The 24,142-nt window shown below is 50.0% G+C and overlaps 2 protein-coding genes across 4 annotated transcripts in view; one reads left to right on the forward strand and one right to left on the reverse strand.

The window, feature by feature from the left end:
- Positions 1 to 549, forward strand: part of LAMB3 (laminin subunit beta 3) — a 61,742-nt gene extending 61,193 nt beyond the window's left edge. For both annotated transcript variants that reach the window (XM_043568914.1, XM_043568915.1), the window contains exon 27: positions 40 to 549. In XM_043568914.1, the coding sequence (XP_043424849.1) occupies positions 40 to 176 (137 nt within the window). In that variant the 3' untranslated portion in view covers positions 177 to 549. The remainder of the gene's footprint in view (positions 1 to 39) is intronic.
- Positions 550 to 1,483: 934 nt separating this feature from the next.
- Positions 1,484 to 24,142, reverse strand: part of CAMK1G (calcium/calmodulin dependent protein kinase IG) — a 29,458-nt gene continuing 6,799 nt past the window's right edge. For both annotated transcript variants that reach the window (XM_043568916.1, XM_043568917.1), the window contains 12 exons: positions 20,361 to 20,478; positions 14,975 to 15,103; positions 12,213 to 12,287; positions 9,640 to 9,778; positions 8,876 to 8,999; positions 7,437 to 7,512; positions 6,279 to 6,391; positions 5,437 to 5,515; positions 3,840 to 3,927; positions 3,179 to 3,603; positions 2,544 to 2,666; positions 1,484 to 2,390 (listed from right to left, as the gene is read on the reverse strand). In XM_043568916.1, coding sequence (XP_043424851.1) covers positions 2,576 to 2,666; positions 3,179 to 3,603; positions 3,840 to 3,927; positions 5,437 to 5,515; positions 6,279 to 6,391; positions 7,437 to 7,512; positions 8,876 to 8,999; positions 9,640 to 9,778; positions 12,213 to 12,287; positions 14,975 to 15,103; positions 20,361 to 20,478 — 1,457 coding nt within the window. In that variant the 3' untranslated portion in view covers positions 1,484 to 2,390; positions 2,544 to 2,575. The remainder of the gene's footprint in view (positions 2,391 to 2,543; positions 2,667 to 3,178; positions 3,604 to 3,839; positions 3,928 to 5,436; positions 5,516 to 6,278; positions 6,392 to 7,436; positions 7,513 to 8,875; positions 9,000 to 9,639; positions 9,779 to 12,212; positions 12,288 to 14,974; positions 15,104 to 20,360; positions 20,479 to 24,142) is intronic.

Raw genomic sequence — 24,142 nt, forward strand, 5'->3', positions numbered from 1 at the left:
CACCAGCGCCTCCTCCCCTTGCTGTTCCATCTGCCTCAGACATGGAGTTGGAGCTGCTTCGGGGGAGCCAGGCCATCGAGCTTCGCTCGGCAGACCTGACGGGGCTGGAGAAGCACGTGGAACAGATCCGTGACCACATCAATGGGCGTGTGCTCTACTATGCCACCTGTAAGTGATGTGCCGGCTTCCAGCCCCTGGCCCTGCCCGTCTGCCCTCTTTACTTTTGGAGGACAGACTGGGTTGGAATGCTTTCCAGCTCCAGGAGACTTTTATACAGTCGAAAGCACAACGTGGTCCACCCCTGGTGTGCAGCTGTTAAGATTGTTCTGGGCTGCAGCTGAGCCCGAGATGATGGGAAATTACATTTGAGAGACAGAGAGGGTGGAGGCGGGCCGTGCCTTTGTGACTGGGAGCTCTCAAGTGCAGGGAGCTTGGCTGGGCAGCGTGCATGCCCTTCATCCTCCATTGAGGCTGAGTCCTGGACGAACCCAAAATCTTAACAAAAAGTGATGTACAAACTAAAAGCCCAATAAAAATCTTTGGAAAGAAGTCTGGAGGTTGAAAGAGTTTCAGAAAATGGCCTCCCCATTAAGTAAATCTCTGTCACTTGTGTCTGTCCCGCACTTGGGGTTCCTGGGTGCTCCCCTGCTCAAGCCCAACGCCTGGTGGTGTAGGAAGCATAGGCTGCCCCACTTTGCTCAGTATAGCTTGCTCATCACCCAAACTTAGGGTGACTGGACCCCTTTGCCCCAGGACCCAATGGATCCCTTCCTTGAGAGACCAGACCAAGTATTTTCATCTTTGAGCAGCGATCCAGTTTCTCATTTACAGATGAGGAAATAGAAATCCAGAGAAGGGAAGTATTGTATCCAAATTCACCCAGCTCCAGAGGCAGAACCTGTGTCTCTTGGGATCTCAAAGAGAAGTTGCAAATGGATGACGGGTAACTGCGTGTGTGTGGCACATATGGAAAAGGCGTGACGTGAGGGTGCTAACCACAGCCTGTACAATGTGCTAGGCGTTTTACCTACATTAACTTTTTGACTATTATCAATCACGTTAATTACTTATTGAGCACTGCGCGAGAGACATCATGTGCATTATCTCGTGATGTAGGTGCTGTTCCCATTTGACAAGTGAGGAAACAAAGGCACAGGCTGTGTAACCCCCCCCCCCCCAAGGTCACAGATGAGGCAGAGGGCAGGGCAGAGCTGGGTTTTAAACTCATGATCGTCTACCACAGTCATTAGGAGAATGGATGCTGGAGCCTGACGGCTCGGGCTCGCACAGACCCGTACCCCGGGGGGCGTTCTGAGGAGTCAGTGAGTCAGTGCGCAAAACTCCTGTCATTAAGTACCTGGCATACCTTATGCTCCCAGTCTGCATCAGCCACCCCCCTGCCAGACCCCAGGCTCTCCACCCGGCACGGGCTCAGAAGTCCCAGAGCCACTGCTGACTTTGAGAAGAACCACATGAAGCCTCGTAGAGAAAAATATGTCCGTTTTATTGAGCACAACACCGAGCATGAAGCTGGAGGGGACGGGGTACAAGAAAACTAGGGAGGGACAAGAATAAGGTCCCCGATTTCCAGGGAGAGAAAGAAGAGCAGAAGCAGGATGAGAATTAACCATCTGAAATGAAAACCGTCAACTTGCAATTTGTACTTCATTGGGTGTGGGTGGGGCGTCTTGGTCAGGATAAGGATTCCTCGCAGTACCTAATCATTGATTTCTTTCTTTTTCATCTTGGAGGCTGTGGGGCTGCTTTGGGCCTGGGGCAGGGAGGGAGGTGGTTCAGAAGTGAGCCGGGGGCAGGCTGGCCACGTCTCAGCCCGGTTGGAGCTAATCCTAAAGCCAAGGATGGGAACTTGAGAGCTCACGGGTGGCCCACAGAGCTGACTGTCATTCATGCAGATGGGCAAGCGACTACATTAATGAGCCCATTCTGGCCGTGAGGACAAAGGCCTGGCAGGCAGGAGCGAGTATGTGCTGAGCCGGAGTCTGGGTCGATGCTCCATATGGCTTTGCTCGGAGAAGGTGACACAGCCTGGCCAGCCCATTAAGCTTTTCATCACAAACAACACAGACCCGGGCAAGAGCTACCTAGTACACTGCACAGAGCCACGGCACGCAGGGTGTGGGGGCGCAGAGCAGGCAGGTCAGGGAGACCTGGAAACGGGTGGATGCCGCCCTCCTGCCCACGGCTTCAACGAGGCCTCCGTGCCTCGGGGCTCACTGCTGGGCCTTCCGTGAGGGTCTGCCCTGGGGCGGCAGCGTGCTGCTTCCGACCCTAAACCACTCCTGCCAGGCCCTGCTCCGCTTGCTCCGCCTTCCTCCCCGCTGCAGGGTGGATGCCGGGTTTGGAAGGGTAGAGAAGAGATGACAACTCTCCTGCAGAGGAAATGGGTTCAGGGTGGGAGTGGGTCTGCCGCTTCCGGTGCCCCTCAGACCCCTTCATTCAGACCCTGTGCTGGGGCTCTCCTTCTGGGCCAGAAACCCTCCCCGAGCCCCCCGCCCTGGCCCTCCCACCTCTGGTCGCCTCACCTGAAAATTGACACAGGCGTGGACTCCGGGGATCACATGATGAGACAGACTCCAGTCTGCCCCGCCCGGCAGTGGGAACTGCCGCTGGCTTTAACCGGCACCATGACCTCTGATTTGTAGTTCCTGGAAAGCAAACGAGGCAGCAGGCTGTGAAGTATTTGTGGAAGCAAGAAGATCTGGGTGGTTCCCCGTGACCGTGGCATCCACTCAGCCCTCCCTTTATCAGGTTTGGAAAGTACAAGCCCTTGCCGAAAAGACCAAGATGACAACGAAGCTCCCCTCCTCCCCCAACACAGCGGTTCTGGAAAGTCAAGGAATCTAGTGCGCATCACTCACACGTGCCCAGTTTTCTGCAGGCATTTATAATTCCTGTTGCTTCACTAAACTTTTAAGTACCTTTGAGAGGCAGGCTGAGCAGGTGGGTAGGATTTTACAGATGAGCAAACCAGAAACAGACACATTGCCTGGTCTGCCAGCAGCCACACAGCTAGTGGGAGGGACAGGACTGGAGGCACTTCCCTTGACCCCTGATCCAGAGCTCTTCCCACCCTGCAGAGCCTCCTCCCTCTGGTCAGTGTCTTCAGTCCCTTTGCCTGAGCAGGGCTAGGCCTCTGTCTTTGGCTGAAAATACGTACTGTTTTCTGTTAGCTTTTTTGAGGAGTGTGGGTTCGGAGCAGTAAGAGGACTTCTCTTTGCTCCCGATGCTCAGGCAACTAGAACAGCAGCCACAGGGCCCAGCGGCCAGGGGCCCCTGCTGCATGGGCACCAGGCTGCTGCTGATGCGGAGCGAGCCATTGACCAGGCAGTTGAGGGACCTGCCACCGGGCGCAGCGGTCCGGGGGCCGTGCTGGCAGGGCAGCCGGGGCAGGGCAGGAAGTGCGCCACTCTGGTCCAGGGCAGGTGCCTCGGTGATGGTGAGCTCAGAAGAGCTGGGTCTGGAGGCTTCTGAGGCTTGAGTGACGGGAGGCCTGTTCTCCACCTCTGGGTGGATGCCTGGGCTGTGCAAGTTCATGTGCAGCTTCCTCATGTGATGCACCACAGCTGCTGCATTGAAGGCTTGCTGAGGAGACACAAGAGCAGCCTCTGGCCACCTCCACTCCCAGAGGGCTGCAGGGCTCAAACTTTCCCTTTGCCCTGTGGCCTCTTGAAACTTGCCCACTTCTCATTTCAGAGAGGGTCCAGGGAGCTCCAGTGTCTGCTAGGAAGCCCCAAGGACAGCCCCTCCACCAGCCCTGCCCCAGCTCAGCCTCCAGTGGCCCAGAAGAGCCTGCTACCTCCCCAGAAAGGGCGACCTACCCTCCACTTGCTCTTGGCAAAGTTCTTCTGGATCTGGAGACTGACTGATGGGTAGATGTCCCGGTGGAGGGCTGTGTTTCCATTGATCCTGTAGATATAGAAGGGACACCTGGCTAGTGGGTGATTATGGGACCCATCCAGGAGCTGGGCAGGGAGCTGTGCATGCAGGTCCTAGTTAAGTTGAGTGAACTCAGAAGAAGAGTGACCCACCGTAGGAATGGGCTGGAACCAGGCTCCTCTGTCCCCCTGGGCAGGTCATTAGGGGGCCAATGCTTTGGCAAAACCAAAATCTTGCTTTACAGCAGGGTGGGCAAACTATGGCCCGTGGGCCAAATCTACCCATTGTCCATTTCTGTAAATAGGTCTCACTAGGACACAGACGTGCCCATTCATTCAGGTATGAGCTATGGCTACTTCCAGGTGATAAGGGCAGACTGAGTAGTTGCCATATAGACGATATGGCCGGCTAAGCCTAAGATACTGACTCTCCAGCTTTTCACAAACAAGGCTTACCAGCCCCTGTGTCAGAGGGTGCTTGGGTTGTCCCTCTCTGTTAGCTCAAAGCTTTGCTTGGAACCCATCTCCTCCTGGAAGCCTTCTTGAAGGAGGCTGCCCAATACAGGCTGCCCTTGCCCTCATCATCCATCTCTACGTATCCCTTAGACATTTGCCATGTGTGCAGTACTTTCTAGGTACTAGGGACGCAGAGGAGCAACACATGTTGCTACTGATTCCTGGGGCTTTCCAGTGTAGGGGTGGAGCCTTGTTCCATGCCATGAACTAGAGTCATTCATGTAAGCTGTGTGATTGATAAAGAGAAGTGAGGAGGGGTACCTGGCCTGCAGGAGCCAGGGCATCAGGGAAGGGCAGAAACTGCTCCGGTCTTCAAGGATGCTACATACAAGGCAAGAGGCAGGACATTCTAGGTGGTGAAAATAGTATGACCCCAGGTGTAGGTTGGAAAGAGCTTGGTATATGGGGTAGGGGAGGGAAGGAAGAGAAATGCAACTCTTGGGCCTCTCTGGAACAGAGGATGTGTGTCGGGAATTGGGGGAAATAAAGTTGGAGGTAAAGGGTCAGGCCAGAATGGGGAAAACCTGAAAAGGCACAGGAACCTAGGCTTGCTGTGGTAGGAAGTGGGGAGCTACTGGGAATCTTGAGCAGGGGTGGCGCATGAGAAAAGAAAGTGTTTCAAGACTTTATTTACTCAGTTTACTGATTGGTTGCTTTGTGATTCCTCACAAATCGCCTCACTTGGGATGATTCTCTTAAGGACAGGGCACAGCTGCCTCTTCCCGGTGCCTCTTGCACAGCTGGTACTGAGGGTTGCATCCTAGTACTGATGACAGAGGCTGGTTGCGTCTGTCTCCTGCCCTTGACGAGATGATGCAGCCCCCACGTCTGGGTCAGAACCCACTTCATTAAATGCTGTTTGCATCTCTAGCTGGACCGGATAGACAAGTCTATGCTCCTTGGATGCTGCAAGAGTAAAGAGCTCAGGGCAAGCAAACTCTGGGGATACACCATGTGAATGAGTCATCATGGCATCTGGGGAACCAAAAGGCTAGGGTTCAGACCCCACCCCATCCTCACTCACCAGGGGTGCCTCAAGGCCTTCTCACAGGTGTACCGTTCATTCGGGTCCTTCTCCAGCAAGTGGCAAATAAAATCCTTGGCTAAGGGGAGCAATCAAAGACACAACTAAGGGCCAGATTTCGTGACTGATGGAAATTCACTTCCGGGCTGGTGGGTGGCAATGAATGCATCTTTAGTTAATCTTCCAAAGAGGCAATTTTAAGAGTCTTAAAAGAGAAAAAAAAATCCAAGCCACCTAACGACAACCCACCATAAACCACCAAAGAGAGGCTCTACGTAGCCTCACCCACACAGCACTGCAGATACATCTCTTATCACGAGGCACCAACGTGCCTGCACACCACGAGTGTATTCGTTTGCACCATTCAGGCGCAGGCACCCACACGTGGGCACACATGTGAATGCTGCCTTGTCCCAGCGCTGATCTGCACTTAATGGGCCCCACAACATGTAATGATTGCCTTCTCTCCCACATACAGACATTGCATACTCTCAGTCTTGATATCTGAAAGGAAAAACTTGGCCTTGGTTTTGCTGCTCCTACCTGGAACATTCCCCTGTGCCTCAAGCTGCCCTCCCGGCCCCTCATCTAAACCACCTCCCCTCTTTTACCAGGTATGCTGTGGTTCTGCCTCCAGAAAACAAAAGCCTAAACATTGGATGCAAATAATTTATTTGGCCTTTGAGCCAGATGAAGATTTCTCCACTTTCTCTGGCAGCCTGGTCTATAAGTTTCCCTAGGGACTTTCAAGAGCCAGGACTGTCATCTTTTGTTAAGCTCTTTTCTCTTGGCACCCTCTGCCTTGAGCCTGTCATCTTGTCCTTCACACCTGGTAGCCTTACCTGACTCAGAAATGTCATCCCAGAATGGAGATTCAAATTCATAGTAGCCCTCCTTGATCTTCTCAAAAAGCTTAGACTCGGTTTCTTCATAGAAGGGGGGATACCCGCACAACCTGCAGTGAAACACGGAAGGAGGTATGCTGCTAAACAACCCCCGTCTCCCTGAGCCAGCCTCTCCCTTCTGCCTAGCCTCCACCATACACAGGCATGAGCTAAGGATCTCCAATCAGCAGTATGAACAGGTGGAATCGGGAATGGTGCAGGCCCCATCAAGTGTTTATGTAGGAGCCAAAGCTTGGAACAGGCAGCCCTGGAAGGCCCCTTTGTGCATTGTTCCCCCAAACCTCTCACCACCTCTCCTATACCTCCCCTGACACTTAGATATGTATACAAGATCTTTAAGAGGGATGATAGAATGTCTGCTTGAATGTAAGTTTCCTGAGGGATTATTTAGGCTATTAGCACAGAATAGACAATCAATGAATATTTGTTAAGTAAATGAATGAGTGACAGTAGTTACTCAACATAAGCTTAGGAAATAGAGAACTGAATCCACACTAAGGGGTAAATGACAGGTTATTTTCCTAACAGCTGAGTCTGCTATAGATGAAGAGGAATGGTGGGGAAGGGGTGATGAGTAGGTTAGTAAAGGAGAGCCCAAGAATATGTGAAGAGGAACAATGACCAGATTCATTCGGGCCATCATTTTGCTTTGGGCTGACTTGCCAGGAGTGAAATTTGAGATGTGAACATTGTACCCACTTGACTTCCAAGCTTGGCTTGGCCTCCCCTTTTTCCACTGCTCATTCCATAGAGCGGGACTCAACACATTTATATAGAGTAAATGGGGGTGGGGTGCAGGAACAGAGAGTACCATATGGCTCAACAGTGGGTTCACACTGAGCTCTGTTTTTATAATCTGGTGGAGACCAGGACAGAAACCTTTGGAGCTGTGTGCATGAGTAAGCGTGTGTGTGTGTGTGTGTGTGTGTGTGTGCGCACACACACATGCATGCAAGCACTCGCACATGCACACGTGTACATACACATGCTTTGGAGGTGGATGTTGCTTGAGGAGCTAAAATAGGGGAGGGGAGAAAAAGGATGAGCAGGTTGTGAGATTTCCCAGGAACTGAGCCAATGACAGCTTCTACTCACAATATGTAAGTGATGACGCCAATAGACCAGCAATCCACAGCCTTGCTGTAGGGCTTCTGTGCCAACACTTCCGGAGCTACAACAAACCAAAGGCAGAGTCAAGGCTGGGACAAGAAGAGAGGGCTGAGGGGTGAGGGCTGAAGGTCAGGATGAGGCTTAGAGAAGAGGACTAGGAAAGCTCCTGGGATGGCAGTGTTTCTGTATCACTGAAACTTTTCCTAGGGCGTGGACGGTGTCTCTCCCATATGACTGAATCTTTCTCCATCAACCTGGAAGGTCCCCACGACAGGGCCTATGACTCTTACATCAGACTGGGAATCTCCAGGGCTACCTTGCCCCCATCAGATGTAGGCCTATGTCTCCCCACACAGATGGGTTAGCCCAGGGCTGGGGTTGTGTGTCTGTGTTCTGATGGGGACATCTGCCAAGTAGGAGCAATCTCTCTCCCACTAGACTGGGATCTCCCTGAGGGCAGAAACTGAGCCATCCCTCTTAAAATGAGGAACTCTTAGAGGGAAGGTGATAATTGCTCCATCTGTCTCTGGTACCTTCTGAGGGCAAGGCTTAGTTATCCGTATCAGACTGAGAGCTCCATGAGAAAATGAGCCAGGTCTTCCTCTGAATGGGAGCAGTAGAGGGCTACTTTCTGTATTTATCCCAGATCCCAGGGATTTGTACTCATTGGGACTCACTACCTACTAACTGACCTCTCTTTGGGGGTGAGAGCAGATTTCCTCTTAAGTTAGAGTTCTCCTTCCTACTACCGTCCTCAACCAGGTGATGAGTGGTGAAGAGGGAAGGGGCAGGAGTGGACATTCTGAGTTTTGGCTTTCTCCCCATGAATTTTGGGGATGCTTTCACCTGGTAACTTGCCTGCCTTACTTTTTGGGGGGCCTTGAAAGCCTGTTGCTTAGGCAGGAAGTCCCACCTCTGCCAGTTTCCTAGGATGTTTTCTTGGGGATACGTTTGGGCGGGAGCATGCATGCCTGAGTTCCTCGGCTTCAAACTCAACACTATGCCTCTGGGATACCACCAACTGGTGGGTTGTAGTCTCCTGTGGAAGTGGGAAAAAGGAAAAGGGGTGGCTAGTGGTCAAACCCTTGGCAATCTAACGATCTCTGGGTTTGTGATCTTGTCTCTGCCCCTGGTTTAGATGGAGAGACAAAGGCAGGAAGTTAGCCAAAATAATGAGAGGCAAGTATCGGCAGGGGCTGTTGGAAGAGTTCAGGGGTAGGCTGTCTTTAAAGATGTAGGGTTTGGGAGCAGTAGGGGTAGTTCCAGAGATACATGGATTTACCCTAAGCCTCATAATGAATGCTCTCCTGGGATTGCCCCTGAAGTTGAACCCTGTCTCCTTATAACCACCCCTCTCTGTTAAGTAATATCCATGAGGTTGAATGCAGCCAACTGGTTAACCTTCCTCCTGTCCCCAGACTCACCCACATAGCCCGGGGTCCCACAGGCAGTGGACATGACTCCACTCTGTTCCATCTTGGACAGACCAAAGTCTGTGATCATGATCTTAGAATTCTCTTCAGGGGTTAGGTACAGCAGGTTTTCGGGCTGTGGGAGAAGAGCAATACCATGCAGTGTAGGATATAATCATCTGAAATACATATTTATTTTCCTCCCCTGATAGAGAATTTCTTAGGAAGCTACGCTCTGGGCTCCTGACTTCAAGGACAGGCTCATGTCCCCCAGTTCTTCCCTCCTTCCTCCTAGCTGCAGCTCCCCACCCCATATTGAGCACTCTGTATTTTGCTTATGGCCCTCAGGTTGCTCATCTTTGTAGCCATTAAAGAACTACTCCCTCCCTCTCCTCAGCCCCAACTACCCTAAGACTGTTTTTTGAGGAAATCAAACCATAGTTAATTGTCTCTGACCTTTCTAAAGTCTAGTGTGTGCCTGGTGCAATGTTGGCCTCCAATTAGTATTTATTTCTTCTGATTTTGAGTGTGGCTAGGTTCAAGAAGCATGTGCATTCTCTTGGTATCCTAATAGGGTGAGGCCTAGGGCAAAGTTCAGGAAGAGGCTGAGATGAAAATTAACAATGATTGTTCAGTCATTCAAGATTTGTTTAAGGGACCCAACAAATGATGAGGTTGGTCCAACCCTCTCATTTTACACAGCTTAGGCTGCCCATGACCCATGCAGCTTCCTGAAGGGTCATTCTATTTCCCATTGAGGACTCCCACTCGGGCACCTTCAAGTCTCTGTGGACGATGCCATTCTCGTGGAGGTATTTCACTGCTGACAAGACCTGCTGGATCACCAGGCTGGCATCCTTCTCTGTGTAGACACCCCGCTCCAGGATCCGGTCAAAGAGTTCCCCGCCAGAAACACTGTGGGCATAGGGGCAAGCGCAGGAATCCAGGTCTTATTCCAGGTCAAAGGGACATAAGTGCATTTACTCTGTAGCTATGAAGACACAGCAGTGGCAGAACGGGTGGGTGCCCACGGCCTAGGTAGGGAGGTCTACCTTAGTTTGAGAATACCTCCTTTGGGGGGTGGAATGATATCACGAGCGAGTCGTTTCTTTGGGCCAACCATTTCCCTCTCCCTAGACACTTCTTTGAAGTGCAAAATGCCCCTCGTTAGAGTTAAGCAAGAAGCCACTCATCCCTTAGTGGACACACGCTTAGCTGCCTATTTTCCTGACTTAGGACACAGGGGCCATGATGAAAGAAGAGGTGAAATTGAAAGTGAGGCAAAACAGGAATGAGGTGTACACGTGACACAAATTGTGCTCGTGTCAGGATTTCTGTCCTCGCTGGAAAACTGGGCTACTGACTGCCGAACTTGTGGGTGGAGTTCTAGTGTTGCTTGGAGACTCCAATGGTAAGGTATCTTAGGATTCAGGGGAGCTTCAGATCCACTCTGCTCCCCATCTCTTGAATGCCATCTACGCTATTTTTGCCAAGAAGTTTCTTAGCTCGTCCTGAAACACCTCTGAGGCTGACAACTCACTACCCCTAAGACAGACTGTTTTATCTTTCACCGCCTTCTTAATATTTCTGTATATTACGACGGAACCCACTCCCTGTAGTTTCCACCAGCAGATAGCCCTTCTACCCACTGGGGCCACGCAGAGCAAGAATACCACCCTTTCACGTGGATCTCTTCAAGGATGTGAAGACAGTGAAATGCTCACCTGAGGCCTTCCCTGGGATAAACATTTCATGGGCCAGGGTTTCCAACTCTTTCACAGTCCTTGCCCCCTTGTCACTGTTCCATGACACTGGATGCGGACGTGCACACATCATAGGACCATGCAGTGATGAGGAAGGAGAATTTCTCTAATCAAGATGCACACCACCCTACTCCTTTTGTTTCTGTCCTGAAGCTCTGGGCTCTGCCGTAGGATCTAGAGGCCCATGAGAAAGATAGTCTCTATGCACAACTAGCAATTCCTGACACGGGGTGGCCTGGGTCCTAGAGCTGGCACCCTCATAGGCTTTCCACTCTTCGGCGATATCTGAATCTGCCCGCTTCCCTGCCTCCCCTTAGCTGGCTATCTAAATGTGTGCTAATCCTGTTGAATTGGCCTCATTAAGGTGCCACATGGTCCCTGCTCATTTGTTAATGCTGTTCTGCACCCCTATCCCCAACCTCACTCCCTTGACCACCTGCTCCCTCTAGTCACTGGGCCTCAGGTGAGCCTTGGAGTTAATAGGCTGCTTAGGCCTGAATCAACTCATTAAAGTTTCTGAGGAATCAGCCTGTTGGTCAAAAATATTGCATCTAGCCATAGAGATAGCAGAGTGGTGTGTGTGTGTGTGTGTGTGTACTTTATAAATAGAAGTTTCTCTGAGTCCAAGGCTGAGCACTTGTAGGAGCACCGACCAACTCCTACAGCATTCAGTCTCAGACAGAACTCCTATTTATATATGACAATGATGTGGAGACCTTTCTAGGGAGGCACCATTTCTGTCCCACAGATGGACACACACAGTCACAGCCTGTTTTTAACTTTGGATGGATCTCTTTTGAGAAAATCTTTTTTTTTTTTATATGTATCAAATTGAAATCTGTGTCGTGTGGTTTCTAATCCCACAGTAATTTTACCCTAGAGTGGCATTAAAGTATTTAACGTTAGTTTGATGGACTGACTGGTCAAAATGGACTCAAGCCGTGGCGCCCGAGAAGGGTTCTGGAGGGTTCCCTGCTATGCCAGTCATTATCCCTTCAACTGTAGCATTGTGGGGAGGTCCAGAAGGTCTGAGGGGAGTGGCTGGGGCACAGGGGAGGATGGATGGGTTGGAGTCACAGCTGCTGCTGGAGTCACTTAGCTGACTTGTAGCAAATACTTTAGGGGCACCTGGATGGCTCAGTCAGTTGAGCATCTGACTTCAGCTCAGGTCATGATCTCGCGGTTCATGGGTTAAAGCCCCATGTTGGGCTCTGTGCTGACAGCTCGGAGCCTGGAGCCTGCTTCAGATTCTGTGTCTGTCTCTCTCTCTCTGCCTCTCCCCTGTTTGCGCTCTCTCTCTCAAAAATAAAGAAACGTTAAAACAATATTTTAACGATCGGTAAGGCTGTCGTGGTACAGACCATCTCAATAATCAGTCCTAGTTCTACCCTTCGGTCCACACAGAACATGTTCATGACCAGAGGCATACTTAACCTGAGAGAAATCTTAGCATTTGAGAGCCTCTTGAACTGATTCTTGATCTCATCTTTTAAATCATCGTACTCCCCTCACCACCGAGCAGCTTCCTCTAGGCCTCCCAGGCCCCCAGAGACGTCTGTAGAGGAAGTGGGTCACCTTTCACTTACAGCTGCATGACCAGGTAGTAGTGAGTGGTGCTCTCATAGATGTCCTCCAGGGTCACGATGTTTTCATGCTTGATCCTGGGGAAAAGGAAGGGTCATGGTACGTGGCTTAGGTGTCCAGACAAAGAATGGACTTTTTTATTTCTGTTAGAGACTTTGATGGCAATATTTAGGAAGAGTGGATCCTTGTGAAGCCTTCCTAATAAATAGGTGGTCACAAAGAAATCTTAAAGATCCCAGAGTGGTGTTCAATCCATATTTCTGAATGGATAATTGATCATTCTGCCTTCAGGGAACCAATATTTTGTGACTACTACAGAAATGTCTTTAAACTTTGCCAAAAGAGAAAGTTAAAATACCTGAAGAAGGCCAAGGGAGCACCCCAAACTAGATTATTTTACAAAATGGGTATCCAGAAACATCCTCGAAGAAAGTGGACTGCAGCAGAAGAGAATCGGGTTAGTTAAGCCTCCTCATGGGTAACCACGGAAGTAGTGTTACAAAATTCTTATTCCGGAATATTTTGAGAAGCCGGGAAGATGCTATTTTCTGGGGTCAGTTCTGTGGAATGTCTTTGTTGCTGATAGTAATTCTCAACCAGCGGCTCTTTTGTCCCTGGGGGAATATTTGACAATAACTAGAGACATTTTTTGTTATTGTGCCTCGGGAGGGGGTAAGAGCTACTGGCATCTAACGGACAGAGGCAGGGATGCCGGTCAATATCCCATAATGCACAGTCCACCACCCCACCACCCCAATAAAGAATAATCTGGTCTAAAATGTCAGTAATGCTGTGTTCAGGAAAATTTGCTCTAGGTTCTCTCTGAATGGGATTACTCAAGGGCCAAGGCAAGCAGAATAATCATACTTGCCGTGGGGATTGGCTTCCCGGGCAGCAATTCTGTGCATAGGAAGAACCTTTCTAGGAAGTTTGGTTCATGGCTGGGTAGCATAGGGGTTAAGAATTTGGACTCTGAGTCAGTTGGGTTTGAGTTCAGATCTGGATGAGATACTTATGAAATGGATGACTGGCTGGTTTTCTTAAATCTTCTAAGCCCCACTTTTTTGGTTTGTAAAGTACATCTCTCAGGGTTATATCAGGATTAAAAGAGATAATGCATGCAAAATGCTTAGTATAGTGCCTGGGGAATAGTAAACACATAATAAACAGTATCTAAACATCTTTAAGTTTAATTTCTAAAATTATAGACCAACTGCAGTGGGTACCCGATGGATTCAATTACACTTACAAGTTGACAATACTAACATTAATATATCGTTTACTGAACAAATCTTTACCAAGCATCTATGCTGTTTAGGGACTGATGATACAATACAATGGTAAGAAAGACCACCATAGTCCTTGCTCTCAATGAGTCCACAGTCCATCTCTGTTCTAATCTCTCTGGAGTCCAAACTGGTATCTCCAGCACCCTCCATGTAGAGATTGGGGGATACACGTATTCAGTATGTTCCAACAAATTTCTTTCTATTTCCTTCAAGCCTACACATCCCTTTTGTTCTCTATCCAAGCAATGACATTACTATCCACCAAATCGCTCAATCTCAGCATCATTTTTAGTACTTTTCTCTTTTATACTCGAAGCAGTCGATCCCAAGCCCAATCACTCTCTCTCTTGAATCCAGTCTTCTTGCTGCCACGTGATCCTGCTATTACCTTTGCTTGTATCCTCATCCATTGTCTAGATTATTGAGAAAGTCTTAAATCCATCTTCCACCATGCTTAAGAGGCATGGCTCTAAAATATAAGTCTGATCATGTGATTCCTTACTAAAAATTCTTTGATGACTTTTCTTTGCCCATGGAAAAAAGTCAACATTCTTTACCATGGTAGCCAAGACCCTTTACAATCAGATCTCATTTGATTTCATCTCCTGTCCCTTGATGATCCTTACTCTAAGCTCAGGGGCTTCTAATACCAACTCTTTCCTAACGTCCGTTGCACTTACACAGTTGAGTTTCTGTTACTCTCAGCCTGAATTCCCTTTCTGCATTGCCTCTCCTGTCTCCATTAAATTCTACTCACCTATCAAGGTGCCTCTTCCTTAAAAATGTACCTAATACCCCATACTCATAAAAATGCACATGTAGGGGCAAAATGAATCTCTGTATTTTTCAAGCCTTGCCTTCTGCTACTATTGGCTCATGTCTAATGGGATTAGAGTTTGTTATGGGCACCTGTCTCTGCCCAGAAAATGTGAGCTTCTGAGAATAAGGAATTTTGTAGGCCTTATTCTTGTGTTCCTAATGCCTAATACACTTTTGGCATACCATGGGGATTCCACAAAGCTTTTTTGTTTGGGTCCTGCTGTAAACAGTCAGATGGTTTGTTAGTGTGGCCTCTACCATGATGGCTGGGGTGCTGAGCCTATATTTGCTTTGGAAGAAAGTCAAACCAATTTCTAAATCTTCTGCTTCCTTAATTACTGATTCTTCCTGCTATTGGCCCTAGTTGATTTTTGTTCCATTGAGCTAATTATTCTCTGGTCTATGTGCACAAACCAGGTCTGCTACCAGTTGGTTTGCTAGTCAATTTGCTGCCCCCCAAAACCACCCCCCAATCAGCAGAAGCACCTGCCTGGCTTAACTTGGCCGATTGATCCAATGGACACATTAATCCAATCAAAGGGAGTAAGTAATGCCTTTGGGTGTGGAAATCCATCTTCAGTCCCACTCAAAGGTAATTTGTGAAGGAAATGTTATGATCTCACAGTTGTACCCGACCAACCCTAAGACCCACTCACTTTTTCAACACGGCAATCTCATTCTCCAGGCTGCTGTCCCGGAAGGCAGGTGACTTCTTGATGCACTTCAGGGCAAAGAGCTTCCCAGTCATCCTTTGCTTCACCAGGAAAACTTCTGAAAAAGCTCCTCTAAGTAGAAGACACCAAGAGTTAAAATTAGTCCTGGCTGGCTAGAGAACATTGTTAGAGGCAAAACCAAAGGGTAGATGAAGGAAGGTGTGGTTGGTAATTGGTTTCCATTGTCACTGTGGGTACCTGAGGAGCTGTACTGAGGGTAGAGCCTATCTTACATCGAGCCCTGTGTCCTTTCTCTTGGGAAAGAAAAGATTCTACTACAGACTCAGGCACTAGATGGATGCTAATTCCCGATTCTGTGATTTGGAAGGGACACCCAGGGACTCCGCTTTGGTTATGGAGAGATTTCTCCATTTGGCCAACCCAGTAAAGAGAGGCCACCGCAGAGTCAATTTACTTGCCTTCTTCCAGCATGTTGAAGTGTGGCACACTGGAATGGCAGCTGGAGGTGGCACTGGGAACAGGGCTCAGGCAGTGATGGAACAAAACTCCCCTCTCAGTTTTAGATGGTGATAATTATCTTGAGCCAATTACCAAAGGCTAAGGGGGCTGAGAACCCTCTCATTCAGTAGGATCTATGAGAATGAAAGACAGAACCCAGCAGCTCTGGAAAGGTTTTCTGAAGAAGGAGAGGTTAGAACCCAATGGAAACACAGGGTAGGATTCCAAATTATAGCTTTCTCGTTTTGAAGGGGGTTCTCTGGAGACCAGGCTATTGAATAGCAGTTAGCCAGCCATGGATGTTGGAGCCCAAGTGCCCAGGTGAGAACCTCAGCTTTTTGGGTGACAAGTCACTTAACTACCCAGTTTCTTTACCTGAAAAGTGGGAGTGTCAATAGTATCTGATTCAGAGTTGTTTAGAAGATGAAATGAATTAACATACGTAAAGTGCTTACAAGCATTCCTGACATCTGTTAAATTACATGTGTCAGACACTATTATTGTTATTACTATTATTAGTTGAATACCATTAGGGAGAACACCTGGTAGTACAAGAGGCAATAGGGTTTAAGTGAGGAAACAGCTGAGCCATCACGTCCCCTGCCATCTGGGGATTTTAGACTCGGGGCCCAATAGCAAGCAGTCAAGCTCGTGTAATGGCTTTGAGGATCTGCATTAGGAAATACTTGGTGTGGGGCGCTTGGCTGGCTCAGTGTGTTAAGTGTCCGACTCGGGTCGTGATCTCACGGTTCAATTCGCGAGTTCGAGCTTCGTGAGTTTGAGCCCCGTATAGGGCTCCGCACTGACAACGTAGAGCCTGCTTGGGATTCTCCGTCCGCTCTTCCCCGCTCACACTCTCTCATGCTTTCTCCCTCCCTCTCAAAATAAATAGCATTTAAAAAAAGAAAGAAACTACTCAGTGTTTCCTGGGTCTGAGTTTCCTGTTTCCCCCAGCTGCACTTGGAATTGAATTAATCAGAGCCTTCAGAGCTTGCTCCATTCATTCATTCGTTCATTCACTCATCCCTTCAATCAAGATTTATTGAGCACCTACTGAGTCAGACACTGGAGATAAAAAAGGTAAGTGTTTCTGTTCTTAGGAAGCCTGCAGACTAGTGAAGAACGCAGACAAATGAGCAATTAACATTGGATTTGAAAGATGTTATTAGACATTCAATGAATGCTTGATTATCTGACAGAACAGATAATCCGCGTGTTAGTTAGGCGCTTGGATTAGTATCGGTCTTGAGAGTCTAGTGTGAGAGATGGATACATACAAATAAGCAGGGGGTATCATGAGACCACCGACAGCGAACATTTAAGACAGGGCCTCTGCTCTGGCTGGGCAGGATGCATGGCACACGACTCCAACACATGCCAGTCACCTTGGAACCGCTGTACATGTTCATCCAATAATTATTACAACACTTTCCCCCCCAGCAGCTAGCAGGCTAGAAAACAAGGGCACCTTTTTCTAACGTGCACGCAGCGATCGCTTGGAGCAGCTAAGGAGCCCGTCATCCGTGGCCCTCTGACTTAACACCCTGAACTCAGTTTTCAGGGATGAATGAGAGTTAGCCCAGCGAAAAGGTGGAAGTGATGTCTCAGGAGGGGGTGAAAAAGAGGTAGAAGAAACAGCATGGAGGCACAGGACAGCAGGTAGGATGGGGCTGCCAGGGTCCAGCACCATCTGCGAAGTACGACGCAGGGAATACGGGCACACGAGTGGGCACGAGTGCCAAGTCCTCCACCCGGTTGCATACGGAAAGTGCTCAATAAACGTGTGATGGGTGGATGGGTGGAAGGAGGGAGGAGGGAGAGGTTTGGACTGGGATTAGCTGTGTGTTCTACTCCTCTTTAGATCCCACTTTCCCTGTTATAAAATGAGAGAGTTGAACCACGTGGCCTTCAAGATTCCTTCCAGCTATGACCTTCCGGGACCCAATTTCAGAGTTCTCCCTTTCGCCTGTACGTGGGTGGTACAGCTGACTTCAAAGCCGATATCCACTCTGGGTTCTCTTGTGGAATGAGGTCAAATTCCAGCCTTCCTTGTGGGGGGAGGGGGGGGTGGGAATTTACATTGCGGTGTATGCAAATGGCGCCTCCTAGGGTTGTGCAGTGTGGTGGCAATTTGAGACGGTGTTACTGATCTTCTGCCTCAGGCTGCTTTGTACACTGTGTGTGTGTGTGTGTGTGTGTGTGTGCGTGTGTGTGTGTGGTAGGTATGGCCGGGCAGTGGAGAGGGATTACAAGACTTAATTGTGCTATCTGTCAGAGTGGGGAGCAGAGAGCTAGTTCTGAGCAGCTCAGGTTGCTGGGGTCAGAAGGCAAGACGGGCAGAGGCTTCAGAGCCAGGATTACTTTGCTGCAGTAGAACTTGGTCTGTGTTTCCTGCTCTGAACAGCTCTCTCCGCTTGCTGGAAGACTCGTTGATGGGGGAAGTGGGGGAGGACCAAGGAGATGTCTCTTCCTGGGCAGTGAAAGGACGAGGACCAGGGCCTGGTGACATTTCCCCTGCTATGGACTAGCTTTGCCCATCGTCCATAAGGCTACCCTAGGGCCCTGGAATTGTGGGTGATCTCTGGGCAGATTTAGCAAAGCCTTCTCTACTGGTGGGTTGTTCCAGAAGAGCTGAGGGCTAGAGACAAGAGGCATTCGTCAAGATTCCAGTACATCCTGCTCAGAGGAGTCTGCCCCACCCACTCCTCCCTTCCCCTCAGCATCTCACCTTGGTAACAACTGCATGGGGTCTGCAGCTTGGGGCTGCCTGTCCCCCTCCTGGGCACTTCAGGGGTGCCTTCTCTTTAGCTTTTGTTCAGCCCCAACTGCGGCAACAGCTGTGACTTGCCCCCTCTCTGGTCCCCCGAGTTCCCCAGATCAGTGCGGGGCTGGATATGTTACAGCCACCAGAAGCACTTAAAATACAGATTCCTGACCACTCAGTCCTATCTCCGCAAACCCCAGTGCGGTAGGTCTGGGACCAGGAGTCTGTAGTTTTCAAAACTTACCTATGCTAAAATGATAGGGGGAAGTTATTACTGATTTTCTTGAGTGTCGCAACGCTATTGTGGATACAGATGAAAATGCCTTATTTTTAGGAGATGCAGACAGAAGGATTCAAAGGTAACATGTCATGAAGTGTGCAACTGCTGACAAATTGTCCAGGGAAATCAGTGCGTGTGTGTGTGTGTGTGTGTGTGTGAAAGAGAGAGAGAGAGAGATGAAAGTTTGTAAAACAAATACAGTGAAGTGTTAACAGCTGTTGAATTGTGCTGTATATTGAGGTGGTGTATATATTTGTTGTTCACTGTATTACTATTTCACTTTTCAAAAAATTTAGTTATTTTCACAGCTAAAAGTTAGAGGGAAAGGGGACACCTTGGCTCAGTTGAGCAACGGACTCTTGATTTGGGCTCAGGGCATGATCTCACTATGGTGATATCGAGCACTGTGCTGAGTGTGGAGCCTGCTTGGGATTCTCTCCCTCCCTTTCCCTCTGCCCCTCCCCCGCTCTCTCTAGCACCTACTCTCTCTCTCTCGAAATAAATAAATCAACTTAAAAAAATAGTCAAGAAAAAGTGGCGACTCCGCTGTCCCCCTAGGTTGAGGACGGCAGTGGCCGACTTCACTGAGTTCCGTCTTCTAACAGACCCACAGCACAAGTCTGAGCAAACAGTGACTAAGCCCTTGCCAACCTGGGCATCCTTCTCCCTCCTTCTCTTGATTTTCGGGATGCTTGGCAAATCATTTCTGATTCATGCATGAGTCTTGTCCCTCTCTCCTGCCAAAAATCCCCTCTCTAGCCACCCCCGTCTTGGCAAAGGTCCTTGATGGAAGGCCAAGGCTCTGATGACCAGCGCCACCCCCGAGATCCTCCTGCGTGCGCAGAGCCCCACGCTGGCCCGGGCAGGGAGAGCTCAGGGACCTCCTGTCCAGGCCAGGCCTGGCTCCTCTCCGTCTACAGTGAGAGTGTGGGCAGCTGTCATTGCCCGAGGTCAAGCCTCCCAGCCAAGGCCGACGGAACTAAACTCAGCCCGAGTTGGCTAAAGGGAAAGCTTGCTTGAATGGACAGCCTACTAACTGCCCCTCACTTCCTGGGGCCCAATTAGCCCAGACCAATTAGCAGGCCAGCTAGGGTCCTGGGGCTACGGAGCTGGTGGCCCGGAGCCCCTGGCAGCCTGCGTCACCGCCTGCACCCTCCCCGGGGGGGTGGGGGGTGGGGGGGAGAGGCAGGACTGAGCAGAGTGTCAGCTCCAGACAGGCTGTCTCTGTTCCTCCAGCCGTGTAATCGTTGTCAAAGGGCAGGCACAGACACTCCAGAGGCGGGTAGGAGTTTGGGCTACGGCATGACTTTATTTTTCCAACACAGCACTTAAGCTACAGTGCAGACTCGATGGGGAGCCGACTCCAGTATGTGTACCCATCCACTCTCTGGGGCCCAGAAGCCCCTTCTCCTCTGTCTACAGTACACAGTGGGGTTGGGTGACCTGTTCACTGCCAGGGGGAAACGAAGAAGCTGGATGAGGAGGCCCAGGAAAGTTCTAGGGTCACTCCACAAGTGCTCCAGAATCCCGCTTTCCTGCCAAGTGGTCCCGGATCTAGAAGTAGGGCAGGGATCCCTGGGGGTGGGCCAGGACGCGGAGCCCAGGGAAAGGGCTGGTATTCCCTGCCGGTCCCAGTGTATGAAACCGTCCTCCGTTCTACCCCACGGTGACTTCCCCTACCCCCACCCCCTGCCTGCGAGCTGCTGGGCTGATTTCCCAGGGGCCTCAGTCCCAGCTTGTCAGCTGCAGCTGGCCCAGGACAACTCTTTCCGGGTCCCCCCAGCGCACAGCCCTGCCACCCGCCAGCTCTCAGCTCCCGCACTCACGATCCCAGCACTTCCATGAAGATGAAGGTTTTCCGGATGTTGGTGGTCTGTTTCTTCCAGGAGCTGGAGTCTTCTTCCTTTCGACCCATCGCCTCCAGAGTTGAAGCTTTCGGGGATGCTTTGAGGAAGGGCAGGAAGAGTCTGATCAGCGAAAATTTCTTAGACAGGATGAGAACAAGTTGCAAAACGAATCGAAAACACCTCTGTCACATAATAGCTAGAAAGAAGGACAAGGAGCGAATCCTGGATAATTGGCAAAAACAAGACCATTCTCTCCGCTTGCTTTTTAAAATGGCTCCAAAAAATACGTTGCACGTCTGCTGCATGCCCATTGTACTTCCTACTGCCCACGGAGTGGAGGGTCTCGGAGTGCAAAGTCCACTTTGTACATATGTGTTTAAGGGCAATAACACACACATGTATGGATTCACACGTGAATATCCACCCTGGGGGGAATCTGATCTGTGCGGAGGGGTTTCCTGCGTTTCCTGGTGATGGCCAAGGTGTTTATTCAAACCACAGGGTCAGCCCGACTTCCCTTCTGTTGTCACACGTTGTATCAGGTAGGCCACGTCTCCAAGTCATTCCGACCCCCACCTCTCTCCTACCTGTTCTGGGCTAAATGAATGTTGGATGAAGGAACACTGTTTCCTCCCAAACACCCACAACATTGGTACTGTGCTGGGAAAGTCGTTATTCATTAAAATCTGAACTAAATCTTGTCCTAACCTTGTATCGGGGTTCCAGAGTTACCACCTTCATTCGCCTGAGGCAGCACCTACGATGTGCCAGGTGCTGGCTCCATACAGATGGTGGCTCTGTCCTCTGGGGACTCGCAGGCTAGAGGAGGCATACGATGAGCAGGGAGGGTACCACGTACGCGGTGACAAAGGGCGGGAAAGCCGTGGAAGAATAAAACCTAGGCTTGCAAGGGGGACAAACAGGGACAGTCATCTTTAGATAAAGTCAGGGGAAGGTCTACATAGCAGGTCATATGTAAGCTGAGATCAGAAGTTTGTGAGGGAGCCTGCCAAGCACAGGGTGTGTACGAAAGAGCATTTCAGCAGAAGATATCAAATACAGGAGCCCAAGATGGGGGCCAGGCAGGAACCACCTGAAGGGATGGAAGGGACAGGGTGTCTGGAGCAGGGGGAACTCTGCATGACACGGGGGCGATGAGTGGGCAAGGGGAGGCGGGCAGGGGACAGACCATGCGTAAAGCCTTATAGATCCTGCTAAAGATACTGGGCTTTTCTTCTAAGGGAGACCACAAGACACTGGAGGATTTTTAGCAGGGAGTTAAGTTGCACGTTGACTTTAGAGCTCACTCTGGCTGCTCTGTCGAGAATGGGGTGGAGGGAGTAAGAGTCAATATATGGAAAATGGTGGGGGACAGAAGTCCAGGACAGAAATGGCGGTGGCTTGGATCACAGTGGAAATGAGGGAGAGAGAAGGGGTGGACTTGGGATACATTCTGGGTTTCCGATTATGTGCGATACCAGGTGATGTGACTACAGAGCAGGGAGAGTCTAGGCTGGCTGCCATGTTTCTGGTAGGGGTATCGGGGTGACAGTGCCCCTAGTGAGGCAGTGAATACTAGAGAGAAGCATGTTCTTGGGGTGGCTGGGTTGGGGGGGATCTCCGTGCCTTTGGGCGCTCTGCCCTAGTTGCTCTACTACAGACAGATATTCGTGTCTGGAGCGGTGGGTGAACCCCATTTCTGCCAACACCCTTTCCCCCATACTCCTGGGGCCTAAGAAGTAGGAAAATATGTCTAATGGTCGCATCTCTTAGGCAATACCCCTCCTTCCCCATTGGAACAAATGCCTGTAGACTCTATGGGGTCTTCTATTAGCCTCAGGACAAAGGGAAAGTTGGTGCCTCCCTAAATGAACATCAGGTAAAGAACAGAGGTTTGGAGGTCAACCTGAGTTCGGATTCTACTGCTGCCAGTTACTACTTAAATGGCCTTAGGCGAGCTACTAACCTCTTTGAGTTTATTAACTCATCTGTAAAATGGGACAAAGCCCATTACGGTTATGGTGAAGGTTAAATGGAATTGTGTACACAGAGACTTAGCACATTGTCTCACATATACTAAACAGTTGGAATAGAGATAGTATTTGGGGGATGCTAAATCGATGTCTCTTCATTCCTGGTAATCCCCATCTGGAGGAGGACTCGTGTCCTAAAATAGGTTCTATAGTATAGAGAGGAACCACTTCTGCCATTCAGACACAAGTGTGAGACTTAAGCCCCTGTGGATACGAAGAATGTGACATAAGAGAAGGCCCTGCTAGAGAGGAAGAGGTGTGGAAATGACCGACAGTTTTGGCTCAAGTGGATCCAGGGAAGGAGAGGGGGGGAGATGGGTGTAGTTGCCCGAAGCACACATCTCTGCGTTCACCTTCCTGGAGTCGAATCCCATCCGGGCCTGGGAGACATAGGTGACACAGATGGGTGGGCTTCCCAGGCCCCGGCTGGTGAGAAGCTATAAGTGTAGGAGGAGTTTCCAGTGCAAGCACATTTAACAGGGCCGGAAGTAATCATGGGGCAGGCCTAGAGGGAGAAGGTGAGTGAGACAGGGTGGCATGACCCACTGGGACTCCAGAAGTCTCCCCGGGCCTGTGAGGGGCTGGGGCCAGCTTGTTCCAGATCATGACGGCCGACTGCGGGTGTCTCCCTAGTCCTGTGTTTGGTGACGTCATGTTGTTAGCTTGAAATTAGCCACAGTGGGAGTGCTTACACCTGGACACAGGCAAATGCTACAATCAGGGCTTCTCCCCCACTCATCCCCTACCTTCTAGAACCAGTCCTTCAACAGACATGTCATCTCACTTCTGCCCCTGGCCCTGGTGAAGGGACACAGAGCTGCTAGAGGGCCTGTCACCTGGGGTCCAGAAGAAGAGACAGGCTTAACCAGGGCTTCTCAGGTGGAAGCAAATGGCTGGGAGCTGGGCCTTTAGTAGAGGGTGTCAGCACGGTGCCCGGTGGGCCAGATGGGACCAGTCACACTAAAGAGGTCAACAGTCATCTTCTGGTGAGATCCCAGAGAACTAGGATCTGAGGTCCCTGATGAGTCGGAGGCCCCTTTCTCCTATCTACAAGCAAGAACGAGTAAGCACCTTATAACACAAAATGCCCCCTTGAACCAGAGTAAGAGGCGGCGAGGCCATCTCAAGGCTGCTCAAGGCTGTGTGTTTTCCTGGAAGAAACTGAGTTAGCTAAATGAGACTCCATTGAACCTGAGATGCTATAATGAACACATTCAAATTTAAAGTTCCCCATTTCCCGCTTTTGCTGCCTGGTGAGAGTGGGGGTTCATGAGAAGGATTTTACGGGAAATAAAGACGCTACATTTTCTTCGCACATTTCAGTATTGTGTGTAAATTTGCAACCTGGCCGTATACTAGTTGGTGGCTGTTATTATGAGAATGCGTGTGAGAAGTGTTATGAAATCCTTAGCATTTGGCAATTCCAGTGTGGATCTGGTGGTTTGTGCTTGTATCTTCAGGACCATTCGTGGACTTGCTCCTCTTGGGAGGGGGGCAGCCCAGAGGGACCACAGCAGTTCAGGGCCCTGGGCACTAGCTGCGGGAGGGAAGGGGGCCTCACCATCCATGCAGTGGTGGTCTGACCCTTGATTTGGAGGGCACGGTCCACAAGGCAGAGAGATAAATGAACCCTGACTGGCAGACTGCTTTAGGGAAGATGAAATATTAGAATAGAGGGCTATCTTTAGCCAGATACCATTCTGCAGATTCTTAGCCCCAAATCTGGCA

Source organism: Prionailurus bengalensis, chromosome E4 (genome assembly GCF_016509475.1).
Source record: "Prionailurus bengalensis isolate Pbe53 chromosome E4, Fcat_Pben_1.1_paternal_pri, whole genome shotgun sequence".
Lineage (NCBI taxonomy): Eukaryota > Metazoa > Chordata > Mammalia > Carnivora > Felidae > Prionailurus > Prionailurus bengalensis.